The 13,473-nt window shown below is 38.0% G+C and overlaps 4 protein-coding genes across 15 annotated transcripts; 3 read left to right on the top strand and 1 right to left on the bottom strand.

Annotated features, from left to right (window-relative positions):
* Positions 1-32: 32 nt before the first annotated feature.
* MC2 (metacaspase 2) lies at positions 33-2,821 on the top strand. Of its 2 annotated transcripts, none has more exons than NM_118643.5 (5): positions 33-825; positions 902-1,232; positions 1,450-1,570; positions 1,758-2,018; positions 2,498-2,821. In NM_118643.5, exons 1-5 carry the CDS (start codon positions 342-344, stop codon positions 2,555-2,557), a joined length of 1,257 nt encoding a protein of 418 aa, NP_194241.3. In that variant the 5' UTR covers positions 33-341; the 3' UTR covers positions 2,558-2,821. The 2 variants fall into 2 exon arrangements, with proteins under 2 accessions (NP_194241.3, NP_001031711.1); NM_001036634.1 differs by having other exon boundaries at positions 34-825; positions 905-1,232; positions 2,498-2,777.
* Positions 2,822-3,283: 462 nt separating this feature from the next.
* Positions 3,284-5,995, top strand: FSD1 (Fe superoxide dismutase 1). Of its 5 annotated transcripts, none has more exons than NM_001203905.1 (8): positions 3,284-3,415; positions 3,793-3,853; positions 4,617-4,805; positions 4,893-5,064; positions 5,140-5,207; positions 5,313-5,339; positions 5,436-5,459; positions 5,548-5,877. In NM_001203905.1, the coding sequence occupies exons 2-8, from the start codon at positions 3,794-3,796 to the stop codon at positions 5,644-5,646; spliced, it is 639 nt and encodes a 212-aa protein (NP_001190834.1). In that variant the 5' UTR covers positions 3,284-3,415; position 3,793; the 3' UTR covers positions 5,647-5,877. The 5 variants fall into 5 exon arrangements, with proteins under 5 accessions (NP_001190834.1, NP_849440.1, NP_001031710.1 ...); NM_179109.3 differs by having other exon boundaries at positions 3,393-3,577; positions 3,779-3,853; positions 5,548-5,995; NM_001036633.2 differs by lacking the exon at positions 3,284-3,415 and adding an exon at positions 4,140-4,194 and having other exon boundaries at positions 3,555-3,853; positions 5,548-5,995.
* Positions 5,996-6,489: 494 nt separating this feature from the next.
* On the top strand, positions 6,490-11,628 carry AT4G25090 (Riboflavin synthase-like superfamily protein). 2 transcript variants are annotated; one of them, NM_118641.3, is made up of 11 exons: positions 6,490-7,098; positions 7,178-7,334; positions 7,448-7,496; positions 7,746-7,859; positions 7,951-8,388; positions 8,540-8,932; positions 9,006-9,217; positions 9,303-9,405; positions 9,499-9,551; positions 10,438-10,955; positions 11,256-11,628. In NM_118641.3, exons 1-11 carry the CDS (start codon positions 6,696-6,698, stop codon positions 11,363-11,365), a joined length of 2,550 nt encoding a protein of 849 aa, NP_194239.2. In that variant the 5' UTR covers positions 6,490-6,695; the 3' UTR covers positions 11,366-11,628. The 2 variants fall into 2 exon arrangements, with proteins under 2 accessions (NP_194239.2, NP_001190833.1); NM_001203904.1 differs by having other exon boundaries at positions 6,594-7,098; positions 7,746-7,878; positions 8,006-8,388; positions 11,256-11,524.
* CHLM (magnesium-protoporphyrin IX methyltransferase) lies at positions 11,592-13,473 on the bottom strand. 6 transcript variants are annotated; one of them, NM_001125580.1, is made up of 4 exons: positions 13,322-13,347; positions 12,726-13,221; positions 12,150-12,550; positions 11,648-11,913 (listed from the first exon to the last, which is right to left on the bottom strand). In NM_001125580.1, the coding sequence occupies exons 2-3, from the start codon at positions 13,077-13,079 to the stop codon at positions 12,167-12,169; spliced, it is 738 nt and encodes a 245-aa protein (NP_001119052.1). In that variant the 5' UTR covers positions 13,080-13,221; positions 13,322-13,347; the 3' UTR covers positions 11,648-11,913; positions 12,150-12,166. The 6 variants fall into 6 exon arrangements, with proteins under 6 accessions (NP_849439.1, NP_194238.1, NP_001190832.1 ...); NM_179108.3 differs by having other exon boundaries at positions 11,592-11,956; positions 12,726-13,440; NM_118640.3 differs by having other exon boundaries at positions 11,592-11,913; positions 12,726-13,440.

Below are 13,473 nucleotides of genomic sequence, written 5' to 3'. Positions count from 1 at the left end.
GTTCATTCGCACTATCAAATCCAAACTTCTGCAATGAAGGAACAATTATAATTCGCAACTTGCTAATTTAACTTGGGTTGTATATATGCAAGTTGAGACGACTTCATTTGATCATCAAACAAAAGTCTTGACGAATACATTAGCGGATAAGCTTAAAGTCGTCGAAAGAATTTTCTTCCTTGCCTTATTGGCATCTTCTTCTAAAGTTCCAATGCTTTGATCATTGATGATTTTCCCAGCATCAGAAACTAAAGGCTATAATCTGCAACTTTCAAGAAACTTTGGGTGGAAATTGGATTTCCCGAGAAAAGAAAAGGAGTTTTGGGTTATTATAGAAAATAATGTTGTTGCTGGTGGACTGCTCCAGCTGTCGTACGCCGCTTCACCTTCCTCCCGGAGCCACCCGAATCCGCTGCGCCATTTGTCACGCCTTCACTCTCATCGCCCCCGAGCCCCGTCTCCAATCTCACGCGTCGGCGAGCCCTTTTCCTTTCCCCAACTCATCTCCGGCTCCATCCACTTTCATCTACCCGCCGCCAACACCTTCTCCGTACACTCACGCGCCGCATGCACCGTCTCCATTCAACCACGCGCCTCCAGATTCTTACCCGTTCACTCACGCGCCTCCAGCATCGTCTCCATTCAACCACGCGCCGCCGGGTCCTCCACCGCCGGTACATGGACAGAAGCGAGCGGTGATAGTCGGGGTTTCTTACAAGAACACAAAGGACGAACTCAAAGGATGTATCAATGACGCAAACTGCATGAAGTTCATGTTGATGAAGCGTTTCCAATTCCCTGAATCTTGCATTCTTATGCTCACCGGTATTATTCTATATCATAAAATGTCATAATTTGTGTAACACGTAAAAGTAATGTTAAAAGTGTCAAAATGTTGTAGAAGAAGAAGCGGACCCAATGAGATGGCCAACGAAGAACAACATAACAATGGCGATGCATTGGCTTGTTCTTAGCTGCAAACCGGGAGATTCCCTCGTCTTTCACTTCTCCGGTCACGGCAACAACCAGATGGACGACAACGGCGACGAGGTTGACGGCTTCGATGAGACTCTTCTCCCGGTGGACCACAGGACTTCAGGTGTCATCGTGGACGATGAGATCAATGCTACAATCGTACGGCCGCTCCCTTATGGAGTTAAGCTCCATGCCATCGTCGACGCTTGTCATAGTGGTACCGTCATGGACTTACCTTATCTTTGTAGAATGGACAGGTACGAATTCAATAATTATTGACTTCTTGTTATGTACGTGTGTATGCAGACCTCGATAGCTTGTAGAAATGTTTAAAAAAACAAAAAACAAATGGAGACCATATAGTTCTTATATTGGTTATAAACCCTATACCCTATGAACTAACACAAATAAGAAACTGCTTATGCATAGCACATGTAACCCATTTTTTTTTCTTTTCTTGATCCTTCGTTTTAGGCTCGGAAACTATGAATGGGAAGACCATCGGCCTAAAACAGGAATGTGGAAAGGTACGAGTGGCGGTGAAGTCTTCTCCTTCACAGGCTGCGATGATGACCAGACCTCGGCTGACACTCCGGTACATTCCCAACTATTGGCCATATAAATAATCTCTCTAGATTTCAAACAACTTTTGATAGTATTTAGCAAGTCCAGTCAAACCATCCACATTTTATAGTTTCACCGAGATGTTATAGTCTTATAGTAATTACCCCATACCTTCATTCTAAAAGTACTCCTCACAAAGAAACGTGTGTGCACTACAGCAATTGTCAGGGAGCGCATGGACGGGGGCAATGACTTATGCATTCATTCAGGCCATAGAACGTGGCCACGGGATGACTTATGGGAGCTTGCTGAATGCAATGAGATCAACGGTTCATGAGATCTTCGACAAAAACAAAGGTAGAGAGCTTGTGGAAGTGGGAGGTGCTGATTTTCTCTCTACTCTTCTTGGTTTGCTCATCTTAGGCGCTTCTCCTCCTGATGAGGAAGAGGAAGTAAACCAAGCCCCTCAAAAAACTCAGGTGATCCATTCATCTATACTAATTATTTTTATCTAAACTTAATTATCATGAACAATTATGATCATTAGAGCTCACTCATATAATATTGCAATATTGTTATGGCTATCTCCAACTTAGAAGGATCTTCATGGACCAACATATTTTAGTTTTTTAATGATTGGTCATACATCTTCAATACATCAAAAACATTAGTTTGAAATTTCACATTTTTACATTAGATATTAGAGATCCAAAATGATGTAGTTCTCACCTATAAAAAGAAAATTCATAATAGGGATCGATTAGAAAATATGTAAGGAAATACTAATTAAAGTCACGAAATTAGTCTTGTCTAATGGAAAATTAAATCGGTATAAATTCTAAATATAACTTGATGTATATATAATTGATATAGTAGTGAATGATTTTTGTAGCAAGATTATGTGAATTGATTTGCATTGTTGACAAGATATGTTGGTATATTGGATTTGCTTCGGCAGGAACCACAGTTGAGCGCTAACGAGGCATTTGCTGTATATGAGAAGCCCTTCTCTTTATAATATCACCTTAAGAAGACAAAAGAATGAGTATGAAATTTCGGAGACCAACAAAAAAAACTTTATTGAGCTTGGAGTGAAGCTATATATATGGGGCAAGATCATAATATGTTTATATCGGCCTTTTCATTAACTGAAAATAATAGTTTTGAGAAATATATCAAATGGTAAACAGACATCATCTTTGAAAAATACCATCAATGAAGTTAATATTGTTATTGGCATATGGTTTACCCATCTTAATTTTAATGCAACCAAACAAACAAGAAACAAAAACTGTATAAGATACAAGGTGTTTTACGATTTTCCGTCTTAAAACCGAAATATTTTTGTTCCTACGACTTTAAACGGACTTTGCTTAAGTTGTGTGCATGTAAGCTCGTCGTCCCTCGATTGTCATCAACATTCACCAATATCAGCCTCTATCACACGAGTGAAGGTGGTGATTCGGCTTAATGAAAACAGAGAAATATTTCAATATGATTCCTATTAAATTTTAAATCTTTTTTCTCAATCTCTAGATTTTCATTAAAAGCATCATGATTTTTTTCCACTATGTTCATATATCTCTATCACAGTTTTAGGTACATTGTAGAAATTGGATAAGATACGTCATACGTCTAACATGAATTTGGTCTAGCAAGGAAGGTTTGAGATAATAAGTGAAAAGAAAACACAAGATAATAAATTATAATTTATAAATGCTTTATAGTATTGAAAAATAAGATGATTTTTTTTTTTTTTAATACCGGATTGGCTGATCCACTTATGATGACTCAAATGTTATTAAGTTTCAAGACAATTTATGATGACACAAATCACAATGAGTCAATAGTAGCCACGAAGCCAGAAAAAAAAAATGTACTACAAAAAGATAATGATAGTACAAAATGATACGTCGTACTGCCACATGTACGACACAACTCGATTACCAAAAAGCAGAGCCATCCAACCATAAAACTCAAAACACACAGATTCCACTGGCGTGTGCTCTCCTCACTTCACTCGTCCTTGAAACTTGAGGTACTGATTCTATCTCTCATCCACATCTTAGTTCATGTTCGAGTTTCTCTGGTCTCTTACTCTTTCACCTAGAAATTTGTTTGGTCTCCCAACAACATAAACGCATGTATACATTTTCATGTGTCTTTGTAAGGATATTGATTCATTTTTTTGGGCAAATAGATAATCAATTCAATGCTATGTTTTGTCTGAAATGTGCAGCTTCAATTACAAAGAATGGCTGCTTCAAGTGCTGTCACCGCAAACTACGTCCTCAAGCCACCTCCATTCGCACTGGTACTTTCTTATGATAAAGATTGATATTGTCGGCAAATGTCATTTTGTTTTCGTTGGACTATAGATTTTGCTTTTCTATTACTAGATGATATAACTTGTTGCTCCCACAAAGCCCTAAAAATATCTTTTCATCCTCGTCAAAGGCGTTACAAATGATTTTCAGCTATTATTAACGGAAAACCAATACCAAAAAGGCGTTACAAATGAACTCCTCTAATTCATATTTGAAGAAAATAAAAATCGAATCAATCTACGCATTAGTGTTTTTCCCGGAAATTAATTGTAGGAACGGGTCAAGTTGGGTGGTCCATATTGGGTAAAGGCCGTGAATGTTCTAGTTGGTACGTACTATCCGACATTTGTCAAATGGGAAATTTGGGTATGGCCATAGGGGTTAGGTATGGGTCAACATATCTGAAATGATTTTGAAACCATAGCTTTCATAGAACATTGATTCTTAATTGACCCTCAATTGAACTAGTGAAAATTTGTTGTTTTTGTATACAAAAACTATCTCAATCTGACCCGTTACTCAAACTACACTAAACTGTCCAAATCATATTACTTTGTAAGAAAATTGTTACGTTGTGTAATGTCAATGTTAGATTCATAAATCTTTAACTAGTATATGACCACTCCTAGTTCAAATTCAGATGTTCCTTGGTCTGATATTTTCGTTCCTTCTAGTGGACCTATTGGTTGAGTCATGAGTGAGAGCAATAGCCAATATGATGAAATGTTTTTTTGATATAAAATTGGAAAGGATGCTTTGGAGCCGCATATGAGCAAACAAACTCTGGAGTTTCACTGGGGAAAACATCACAGAGCTTACGTGGACAACCTCAAGAAACAGGTTCTTGGAACCGAGCTTGAAGGCAAGCCCTTAGAGCACATTATCCACAGCACTTACAACAATGGTGATCTCCTCCCTGCTTTCAACAACGCTGCTCAGGTGATAATTAACAAACCTATTTTTAGTTTGAGATTATAAAATGGGTGTGTGATTGGTTAGCTGATGATCCATTGGTTATGTTTATAGGCGTGGAACCACGAGTTCTTCTGGGAGTCAATGAAACCAGGTGGTGGAGGAAAACCATCAGGAGAGCTTCTTGCTTTGCTTGAAAGAGATTTCACTTCTTATGAGAAGTTCTATGAAGAGTTCAATGCTGCTGCAGCCACTCAGTTTGGAGCTGGCTGGGCCTGGCTTGCTTGTAAGTGTTTCAAATGTTTAAGAGCTTTAGATAAATATATTAACTTCTTCCTTACTCTTATCTCAATGCTTTCAGATTCAAATGAAAAACTCAAAGTAGTGAAAACTCCCAATGCTGTGAATCCCCTTGTGCTCGGCTCTTTCGTAAGTTTTTCATTAAGGAACTTGAATACACAATTTACTTGATTAAATATCACCGTAGAGTTAATGCAAATCCTTAACTTTTAATCTTGGTTAATTTTCTTGCAGCCATTGCTTACCATTGATGTCTGGGAGGTAAATAAACACTTTTATAGCTTGTTTGTCTTAAAACCTATTTTCTTTCTTACAAATTTTATTGATAATTTTTGTTTTCTTTTGCTACATGAACAGCATGCTTACTACCTTGACTTCCAGGTAACAGCTTATTCATAATTGTTAGCAACAAGGTTTTCTTGAGTTTCTTTGTGTTGTTGATTGTTTCAATCTATTTGTATATGAGCAGAACCGAAGACCAGATTACATAAAGACATTCATGACCAATCTTGTGTCTTGGGAAGCTGTAAGTGCCAGACTTGAGGCCGCCAAGGCTGCTTCTGCTTAAGCAAATTTCTGAACAATTTGACTTCAGTGACAGTGAGTTCTGCATCACCGAAGTCTCTTATAAAATATTGGTCGCTGTAATAAGGACACAGCTCTCTTGTTGTGTATGTGTCACAGAGTTCTTCATTTTGCTTGTGTAATGAACAATTAAACATGCTCTTTTCTGAGTGTGTGTGCGTTTTGTGTGTGTCAAGTTTTTCATCGTCTCCTTTATTAAACTCAAATTGGCACCTACCATCAGTAATTCATAGTTTGGCATGGCCCATTATTCAATTGGACATTTATAGTTGTAATAACGTGGATGCCCCTGTCCCATTAAAAAATCACAATTCATCACCATAGCTGTTAACAAATCTCGCATTGCTGTGCTAAAAAAATGAGAAATATTGATATAATAGATCATTTTGATTTTTGGATAAACAAATCAGTTTACAATGTTAAGGTGGAAGACTTTAGACTTGAACTAAAAAACAAAGATGTTAACTGTAACAGGGTAAGGACGTTGGTGTTTACTATTTTGATATTTTGACGTTGGTTAGGTAATTGACTTAGAGCTTTTGATAGATGAATGATTAACAAAGGAATTAGAAGATGGACAACCATGTTGGAAGAATTTTGAAATATTACATTTTTAATACTTAGGTGTTAATTGTCTGATGAGGTTTTGTATTCGGGTCTTTAATTAATCTACCAATGAAGAGAGTTGACCAAAAAAGGCAAAAAAAAATTGTGGGCCAGTCGGCCCATGTCTTATTTTCTTTGAATATGTTTAGCTTATTTATCTCTCTGTATACATGTTGGAATATATTTTGTGCGTTATCTAATATAGTGGTTGTTGATTGTGATGGTCTGATGGACGTAGCCGTTTATTTAAAAAGAATAACTAAGCGAAAATTTCAGGTCGTCTCGTATTACATGCCAAAGAGTTTCTAAATCCGCCAGAGCATTGACTTGAGATGCAAGAAACAAATTATTTCGTTTAATCATCATTTTCCTGGCTCCCCCGTTTTGTTTCCCTTTGAGATTGTCCGTTAAAAAGGGGACGAACCAATGCAGAGAGTGAGCTTTGAAGTAAAGGACACAGAGGCGGAGAAGAGCAGCAGCGAGATACTGAGCGGATCTTTGCCGTCGACCTACCGAAATCCGGCGATGGAAAACGTTGGAAACGCGGTGGATGATGGATCGAGCGTGAAGAACAATCCGAAACTTGATATGCAGAAACAGAACGGTTTGGTGAAGTGGTTCAAGAAGTGCTTGACAATGGTATCTGGAGAGAGTAAGGCACCTCGATTGGACCGGTCGAAGTCAACGGCCGGTCAGGCCTTGAAAGGGCTCAAGATCATCAGTAAGACCGACGGTAACGCTGCCTGGACCGTCGTGGAGAAGCGGTACTTGAAGATCACGGCCAATACTGATGGATTGCTGCTTCGGTCGAAATTCGGTGAATGCATAGGTAAACATTGTAAATTTGAGGAATTGTTAACTAAATAAATGGTTTGGATCTAACTTGGAATATTGATGACATATTGTAGGGATGAACTCAAAAGAATTTGCCTTGGAATTGTTTGACGCCTTAGCTAGAAAAAGTCACTTGAAAGGGGATGTGATTACTGAGACCGAGTTGAAGAAATTTTGGGAACAAATAAATGATAAAAGCTTTGATTCAAGGCTTATCACGTTCTTTGACTTGTAATTTTTTCTAATCATCACACATTTTGGTCATTCGTTTCATTTCTTTGGGTCTTTACAAGTTTTGTAAAATGAATGTAAAGTTTGAGCCAAAGGGTTTGTTTCAAATGCAGGATGGATAAAGACTCGGATGGTAGACTTACGGAAGACGAAGTTAGAGAGGTAAAAAGTTTACCAATAAGGTCTTGATTATTTCAAATGTTGATTTCTGCGTTTACATGCAGAAAATTTTTCACATTTTTAACAAATAAAAGATTTCATTGTTTATGTGTGTAAATTTTAAACACAAACGAAATTTTGCTAAAGGTTGCAAGTTCCTTTAAGAAAACAAAAAATGAATAATAAATTTTGAAAAATGTTTACTTGTTAGAAGAGTTTTTGAACTCTACTCTGTATTTTTGTGTTTGGCAGATCATCAAGCTTAGTTCTTCTGCCAATCATCTGTCATGCATCCAAAACAAGGCAGATGAATATGCAGCAATGATAATGGAAGAGCTTGACCCTGATCATATGGGATACATCATGGTAAACTTTCTTGATCATGGTCTGAAATTAAACCGATGTTTTCTTCTTAATACTGCTTCTATATGTAACTTTTGTGGTGAATTTAAAACAGATGGAGAGTCTAAAGAAATTGCTTCTGCAAGCGGAAACAAAATCTGTAAGCACAGATATTAATAGTGAAGAAAGAAAGGAGCTGAGCGACATGCTAACTGAGAGTCTCAAGCCTACACGTGACCCTAACCATTTGAGGAGATGGTATTGTCAACTAAGATTCTTTGTATTGGATAGTTGGCAAAGAGTTTGGGTGATAGCGTTATGGCTCACGATTATGGCCATCCTCTTCGCGTACAAGTATATTCAATACAAGAATAGAGCAGTGTATGAAGTGTTGGGGCCTTGTGTGTGCTTGGCTAAAGGTGCAGCAGAGACGCTGAAGCTAAACATGGCCCTAATTCTGTTACCTGTTTGCAGAAATACCATCACATGGCTTAGAAATAAGACTAGGTTGGGTGTTTTTGTTCCTTTTGATGACAACCTCAATTTTCACAAGGTAAAACCACACATTTATGTTGGTCTATATATATTGACTTTTTAAGTGAAAAAAAAAAAAGCATAGTTCTTACAAGCTTCGAAATTATATTAACCTAGTTATAAAAGAACATTGTTAATCATTTATATTAACTTGACGCCTAAACCTACAGGTTATAGCGGTGGGAATTGCGATAGGAGTAGCCATACACTCTGTGTCCCACTTGGCGTGTGATTTTCCACTGCTAATCGCGGCAACTCCAGCGGAATACATGCCTCTCGGAAAATTCTTCGGAGAGGAGCAACCAAAGAGATACTTGCATTTTGTGAAGTCAACAGAAGGAATAACAGGGCTTGTAATGGTTTTCTTGATGGTTATTGCTTTTACACTGGCTATGCCTTGGTTTAGACGGGGGAAGCTAGAGAAAAAGCTACCAGGGCCACTAAAGAAACTTGCGAGCTTCAATGCCTTCTGGTACACTCACCATTTGTTCGTTATAGTCTACATTCTCCTTGTCCTTCACGGATACTACATATATCTCAACAAGGAATGGTACAAGAAAACGGTGAGTATTTGATCAATGTTCAACATTTTTGAATCTTTGAAAAACGTAACTAATTCGGGGTTTTTGTTTATAGACGTGGATGTACTTGGCAGTACCAGTAGCTCTTTATGCATACGAGAGATTGATACGAGCATTCAGGTCCAGCATCAGGACAGTAAAAGTCCTTAAGATGGCAGCTTATCCTGGAAAAGTATTGACTTTGCAGATGTCAAAGCCTACAAACTTCAAATACATGAGCGGCCAATACATGTTTGTAAATTGTCCAGCAGTTTCACCGTTTGAGTGGTACGCCAAAAACAATCTTAAGATCAGTAACAATTCTAAACCCATTTCAATATCAATTTATGTGACTATATACATATCTCTCCAGGCATCCATTTTCAATAACTTCTACACCACAAGACGACTATCTGAGCGTTCATATAAAAGCATTGGGAGATTGGACAGAGGCTATCCAAGGAGTTTTCTCAGAGGTCTTTTTTTACTTATAAATTTCGCTAAGTTATATATTTTATAAGTCTTAGAGTCGGGAAAAGATAGTTGAGAAGCATCATGTTATATTTCAGGTGTCTAAGCCACCTCCGGTCGGAGACATGTTGAATGGTGCAAATAGTCCCCGGTAAGTATTGTCACATCATACGTAAATGAGTGACATTTGATTGGTGGTAAGAAAATATCATGTTACTTAGCTGGTCTTTATAAAACACAATATACAAATAATAACCGCAATTGCTATATAAGAATTATAAAAAAATTGCATGTTGTTGAGAAAAAAAACATTTATGTGTGTGTATTCAACTATTCATACAATCATAAAAACCCACAGTAAACATAAGTGAAAATAAACATCTATAAACCAAGATTTAGCTAGCTAGTCATACACGCAAACTAAAAAAAAAATCAAAATCAAAACGAACCAGATCAACACCTAATTTAACACCTACCTATTCTTGGTTGTCATTTAGACTACTAGGAAACATCAAATGATTAAATTAAGCATGTTCTTACTGGTTCTCTTTATTAGTCTATGTCTTTGTCCGCGAAGTCTTGGATTCTGAAGATCAGCCGGCCAGTCTGGCTTTTCTATTAAAAAATATTTATAGAAAGTAGACGTCATTTACAACAACTACTACTATAATATGGAATTTATACGATCACATTCCGTAAATAATATTAAATGTGGATTTGGTATTTAAAGAATCATTTGGTAGTGAGGCATATGAAAATAGTCAAATATACATAGATGAGAACTTCAGATGTATGACGATATACACTTTCATTGCGTTTAAGTTTCCATTTCGTGTTTGAGTCTTAAAATCATATATCATACCTTTGCCGCATTTAGATATATGTATTTCATACATCAAAATGCATGTGTACGGGAAAATGCATTCATCATATGTGTGTGTGTATCCCTAAGATTCTTTGTTGTTAGAAAATTAATCTACCTAAGATTTTCTAACGTTGTTAATAATTTTGAAATGCAATGACCTCTTCTTGCGCAGTTTCCCCAAAATTATGATTGATGGTCCGTACGGCGCACCAGCTCAAGACTACAAGAAGTACGAGGTGGTCCTGCTGATAGGTCTTGGCATTGGAGCCACCCCGATGATCAGCATTATCAAGGACATTATTAACAATACGGAGACCAAGGAACAACTCAGCCAAATGGAGAAGGGATCGCCACAAGAGCAACAAGGTAATAAAGAAACTTTCAAGACTCGAAGGGCTTACTTCTACTGGGTAACAAAGGAGCAGGGCACATTTGATTGGTTCAAGAACATCATGAACGAGATCGCAGAACGGGACAAAAGTAAAGTCATAGAACTACACAATCATTGCACTAGTGTCTACGAAGAAGGAGACGTTCGTTCCGCGCTCATACGGATGCTTCAGTCTCTTAATTATGCCAAGAATGGTTTAGACATTGTTGCTGGGACAAGGGTCATGTCCCATTTCGCCCGACCTAATTGGAAAAACGTCTACAAACAGATAGCCATGGATCACCCTGGCGCTAATGTTGGTAAGCTCTTTTTCTCTCTCGTCAAATCAACCAGTAACCCCTTATTAATTTTGATGCTTTGTTATAGGCATGCTTGCATCAACTTGCATGATAATATGATCTTGATCATATCGCAGTCAGTTCATGCAAAAAGTTTAGCTTAGCTTCATAAGTTTTACACGTTCAAAAGCATTAGTGCATGCAGGGTATAGTAACAAAGGTCTAGAATATGATTTGATATTTTGTTTTTAAATCATCTTATAATCTAATTCAGGACTACAAAGAAATGATATAAACTGAAAATGTATACATAATGTGCAGGAGTGTTCTATTGTGGAGCACCGGTATTGACGAAGGAGTTAAGGCAATTAGCTTTGGAATTCACACACAAGACCAGTACTAGATTCTCTTTCCACAAAGAGAACTTCTAAAGACATTGAAGCTTATAGCTTTATACCCACAAAAATGCTGATAGACTTCTGATGGTCAACAAATTAATGAAATTTGTGGGAGTAAGTATGTTACATTTGTGTTTTGAAAATTAAATTTTGGTGTTATTTTTGTTTCTTGAATAAAACGTCGGTTGTGATGACTATGTGAAATGTGTAGTTTAAGCGCTTTTTTGTTTGAATTGCATTTATCCAATATTCAAAACCATGTTTAATATCCTTTATATTTTCTTGCTCAACAAGACTCATTTTGTCATTTTATTTCAATTTCCTTTTTATTTTAAACTATGCACAAGAATGGGTAGAAAAGTATAGACATGTTTTTGGACACAGTTAAGCAGCACAACAAATAACGTTGATTACATTGAACATTTTGGCCAATTATCAATTAGGGTCTGCAGAAGTGCAAGTTTGTACAGACCGTCCTCCTAGTATATAAGAAGAGTTTATGAGAATCTCTTCAGCGAATTTAGGAGAATCTGCATGTCTTCCACGAAAATCCTTCTCGGAATATGCTATACAGAGATCTACTGCAAAAGTTCCAAACGGAAAGCTAACCGTCAAATTTGATTTCTGCATCCAAATAAAGATATGAAGAAGCATAAATTCTAATAAACTCGTGAGGTCGAAAGTTGAGATGTAGTACATTTGGTACATGCATGTATTCGGCTCTCAATTCATTAACAATGACACCATAAACAGTTTCTTAGTGACAACACCAGAACGAGTTAAAGAATGAAAAATGAATAGTTTTCCAAAAACTGACCTAGTTTTCAAATTGGTCTACATTGGAACAGCTTCGATGAGCCTAGAGAAGTAGAACTGTGTGGTAGTGAGTCCTCTCTTGCTGATTTTCCAGCCGACTTTACCCAACGCTCTTTCCACATCCGCCTCCGAGTGTAGATACGCCCTTGTAGCTTTTGATGGCCCTGGGAAAAGCTCTCCAATTCTCTTTAAGATATCATAGTAAAAAGTCTTTGGAGCAAAACTCAGAATCACTCTCTTCTCTGCTAAAGAAGCAAGATGTGCGATCATTCCGTCTGCTTTGTTCTGCGGGTAATGTATCAACACGTCGAGACATACAACGGTATCATACTTCCCAGTTAGGCTCTCCAAATCATTCACCTCAAATTTTGGTAAATTCTCTGATGGTAGTTGTGCCTTTGCCTATGCATATTCAAGACAAGCACAAAGATTCAGATTCTAATAATGCAGTTCCTTAACAAACTCTATGTCAAAACTCAAAACATCTTATCATTGAGCATCTAGATTCTGCATTTCGATATGAAAAATTTCTTGATCATAATTGACCAATAATCATAATTGAATCGAAGAAGCTCACCTTCATCTCAGCTTCAGCAACCATAGCAGCAGAAATATCGGAAGCAGAGACGATTGCTCCTTCCTTAGCAAGTGGAATCGAGAGCAAACCGGTTCCACAACCGGCGTCGCAAACCGTGACACCGGCCAAGGATCTATCTTCAGTCAGCATAAGCATCGTGTTCTCCACCGTCTTAGCATGACCGAGTCGAATATCCTTCTGTACTCGATTCACTTCATCAGTCTCACCGTAGATCTTCCTCCACCTCTCGAACCCCGTGCTATTGAAATACTCCCTCACAACCTCCTTATCGCCTCCGCCAACTTCCTCCGCCTGCAATTTCCGCCTCCTCTCCGGATCCGTTAAGGAAACCATCGCCGCGAGTGCTGCTACGGATCCTCCACCGAGTACGGCGATTGTTGTACTGTCGACCCCGGCTAGGTCGGTGACGGATGCCGCGACGACGGTGGCGGCTCTGCTCCGTGGAGTTACATTGAATCTAGTCGCGTTGGGGAATCTGGGAAGAAATTGAGAGACTGAGGAAGACGATGACAACAAGGAAGGAGCAAACGGCATTATCGAAGTAGAGGAGAAAGCTAAAACAAAGTGAGCCTTACTCTGTTTCGCGCTCTTGCAGTGAGAGAGAGAGTGTTGTTATCGTTATCCTGGATAAGATAGGGAAGGAGACGATCCACATTTCGATTTCTATGGGACCCATCTTAATGCGGTATGTCACAGACCAGTTTCTTTATCATATTTTAACGTTTCG

Source organism: Arabidopsis thaliana, chromosome 4 (assembly GCF_000001735.4).
Source record: "Arabidopsis thaliana chromosome 4, partial sequence".
Taxonomy (NCBI): domain Eukaryota; kingdom Viridiplantae; phylum Streptophyta; class Magnoliopsida; order Brassicales; family Brassicaceae; genus Arabidopsis; species Arabidopsis thaliana.
Note: the sequence above shows the minus strand (reverse complement) of the source record. Positions and strands in the feature narration are given on the sequence as shown.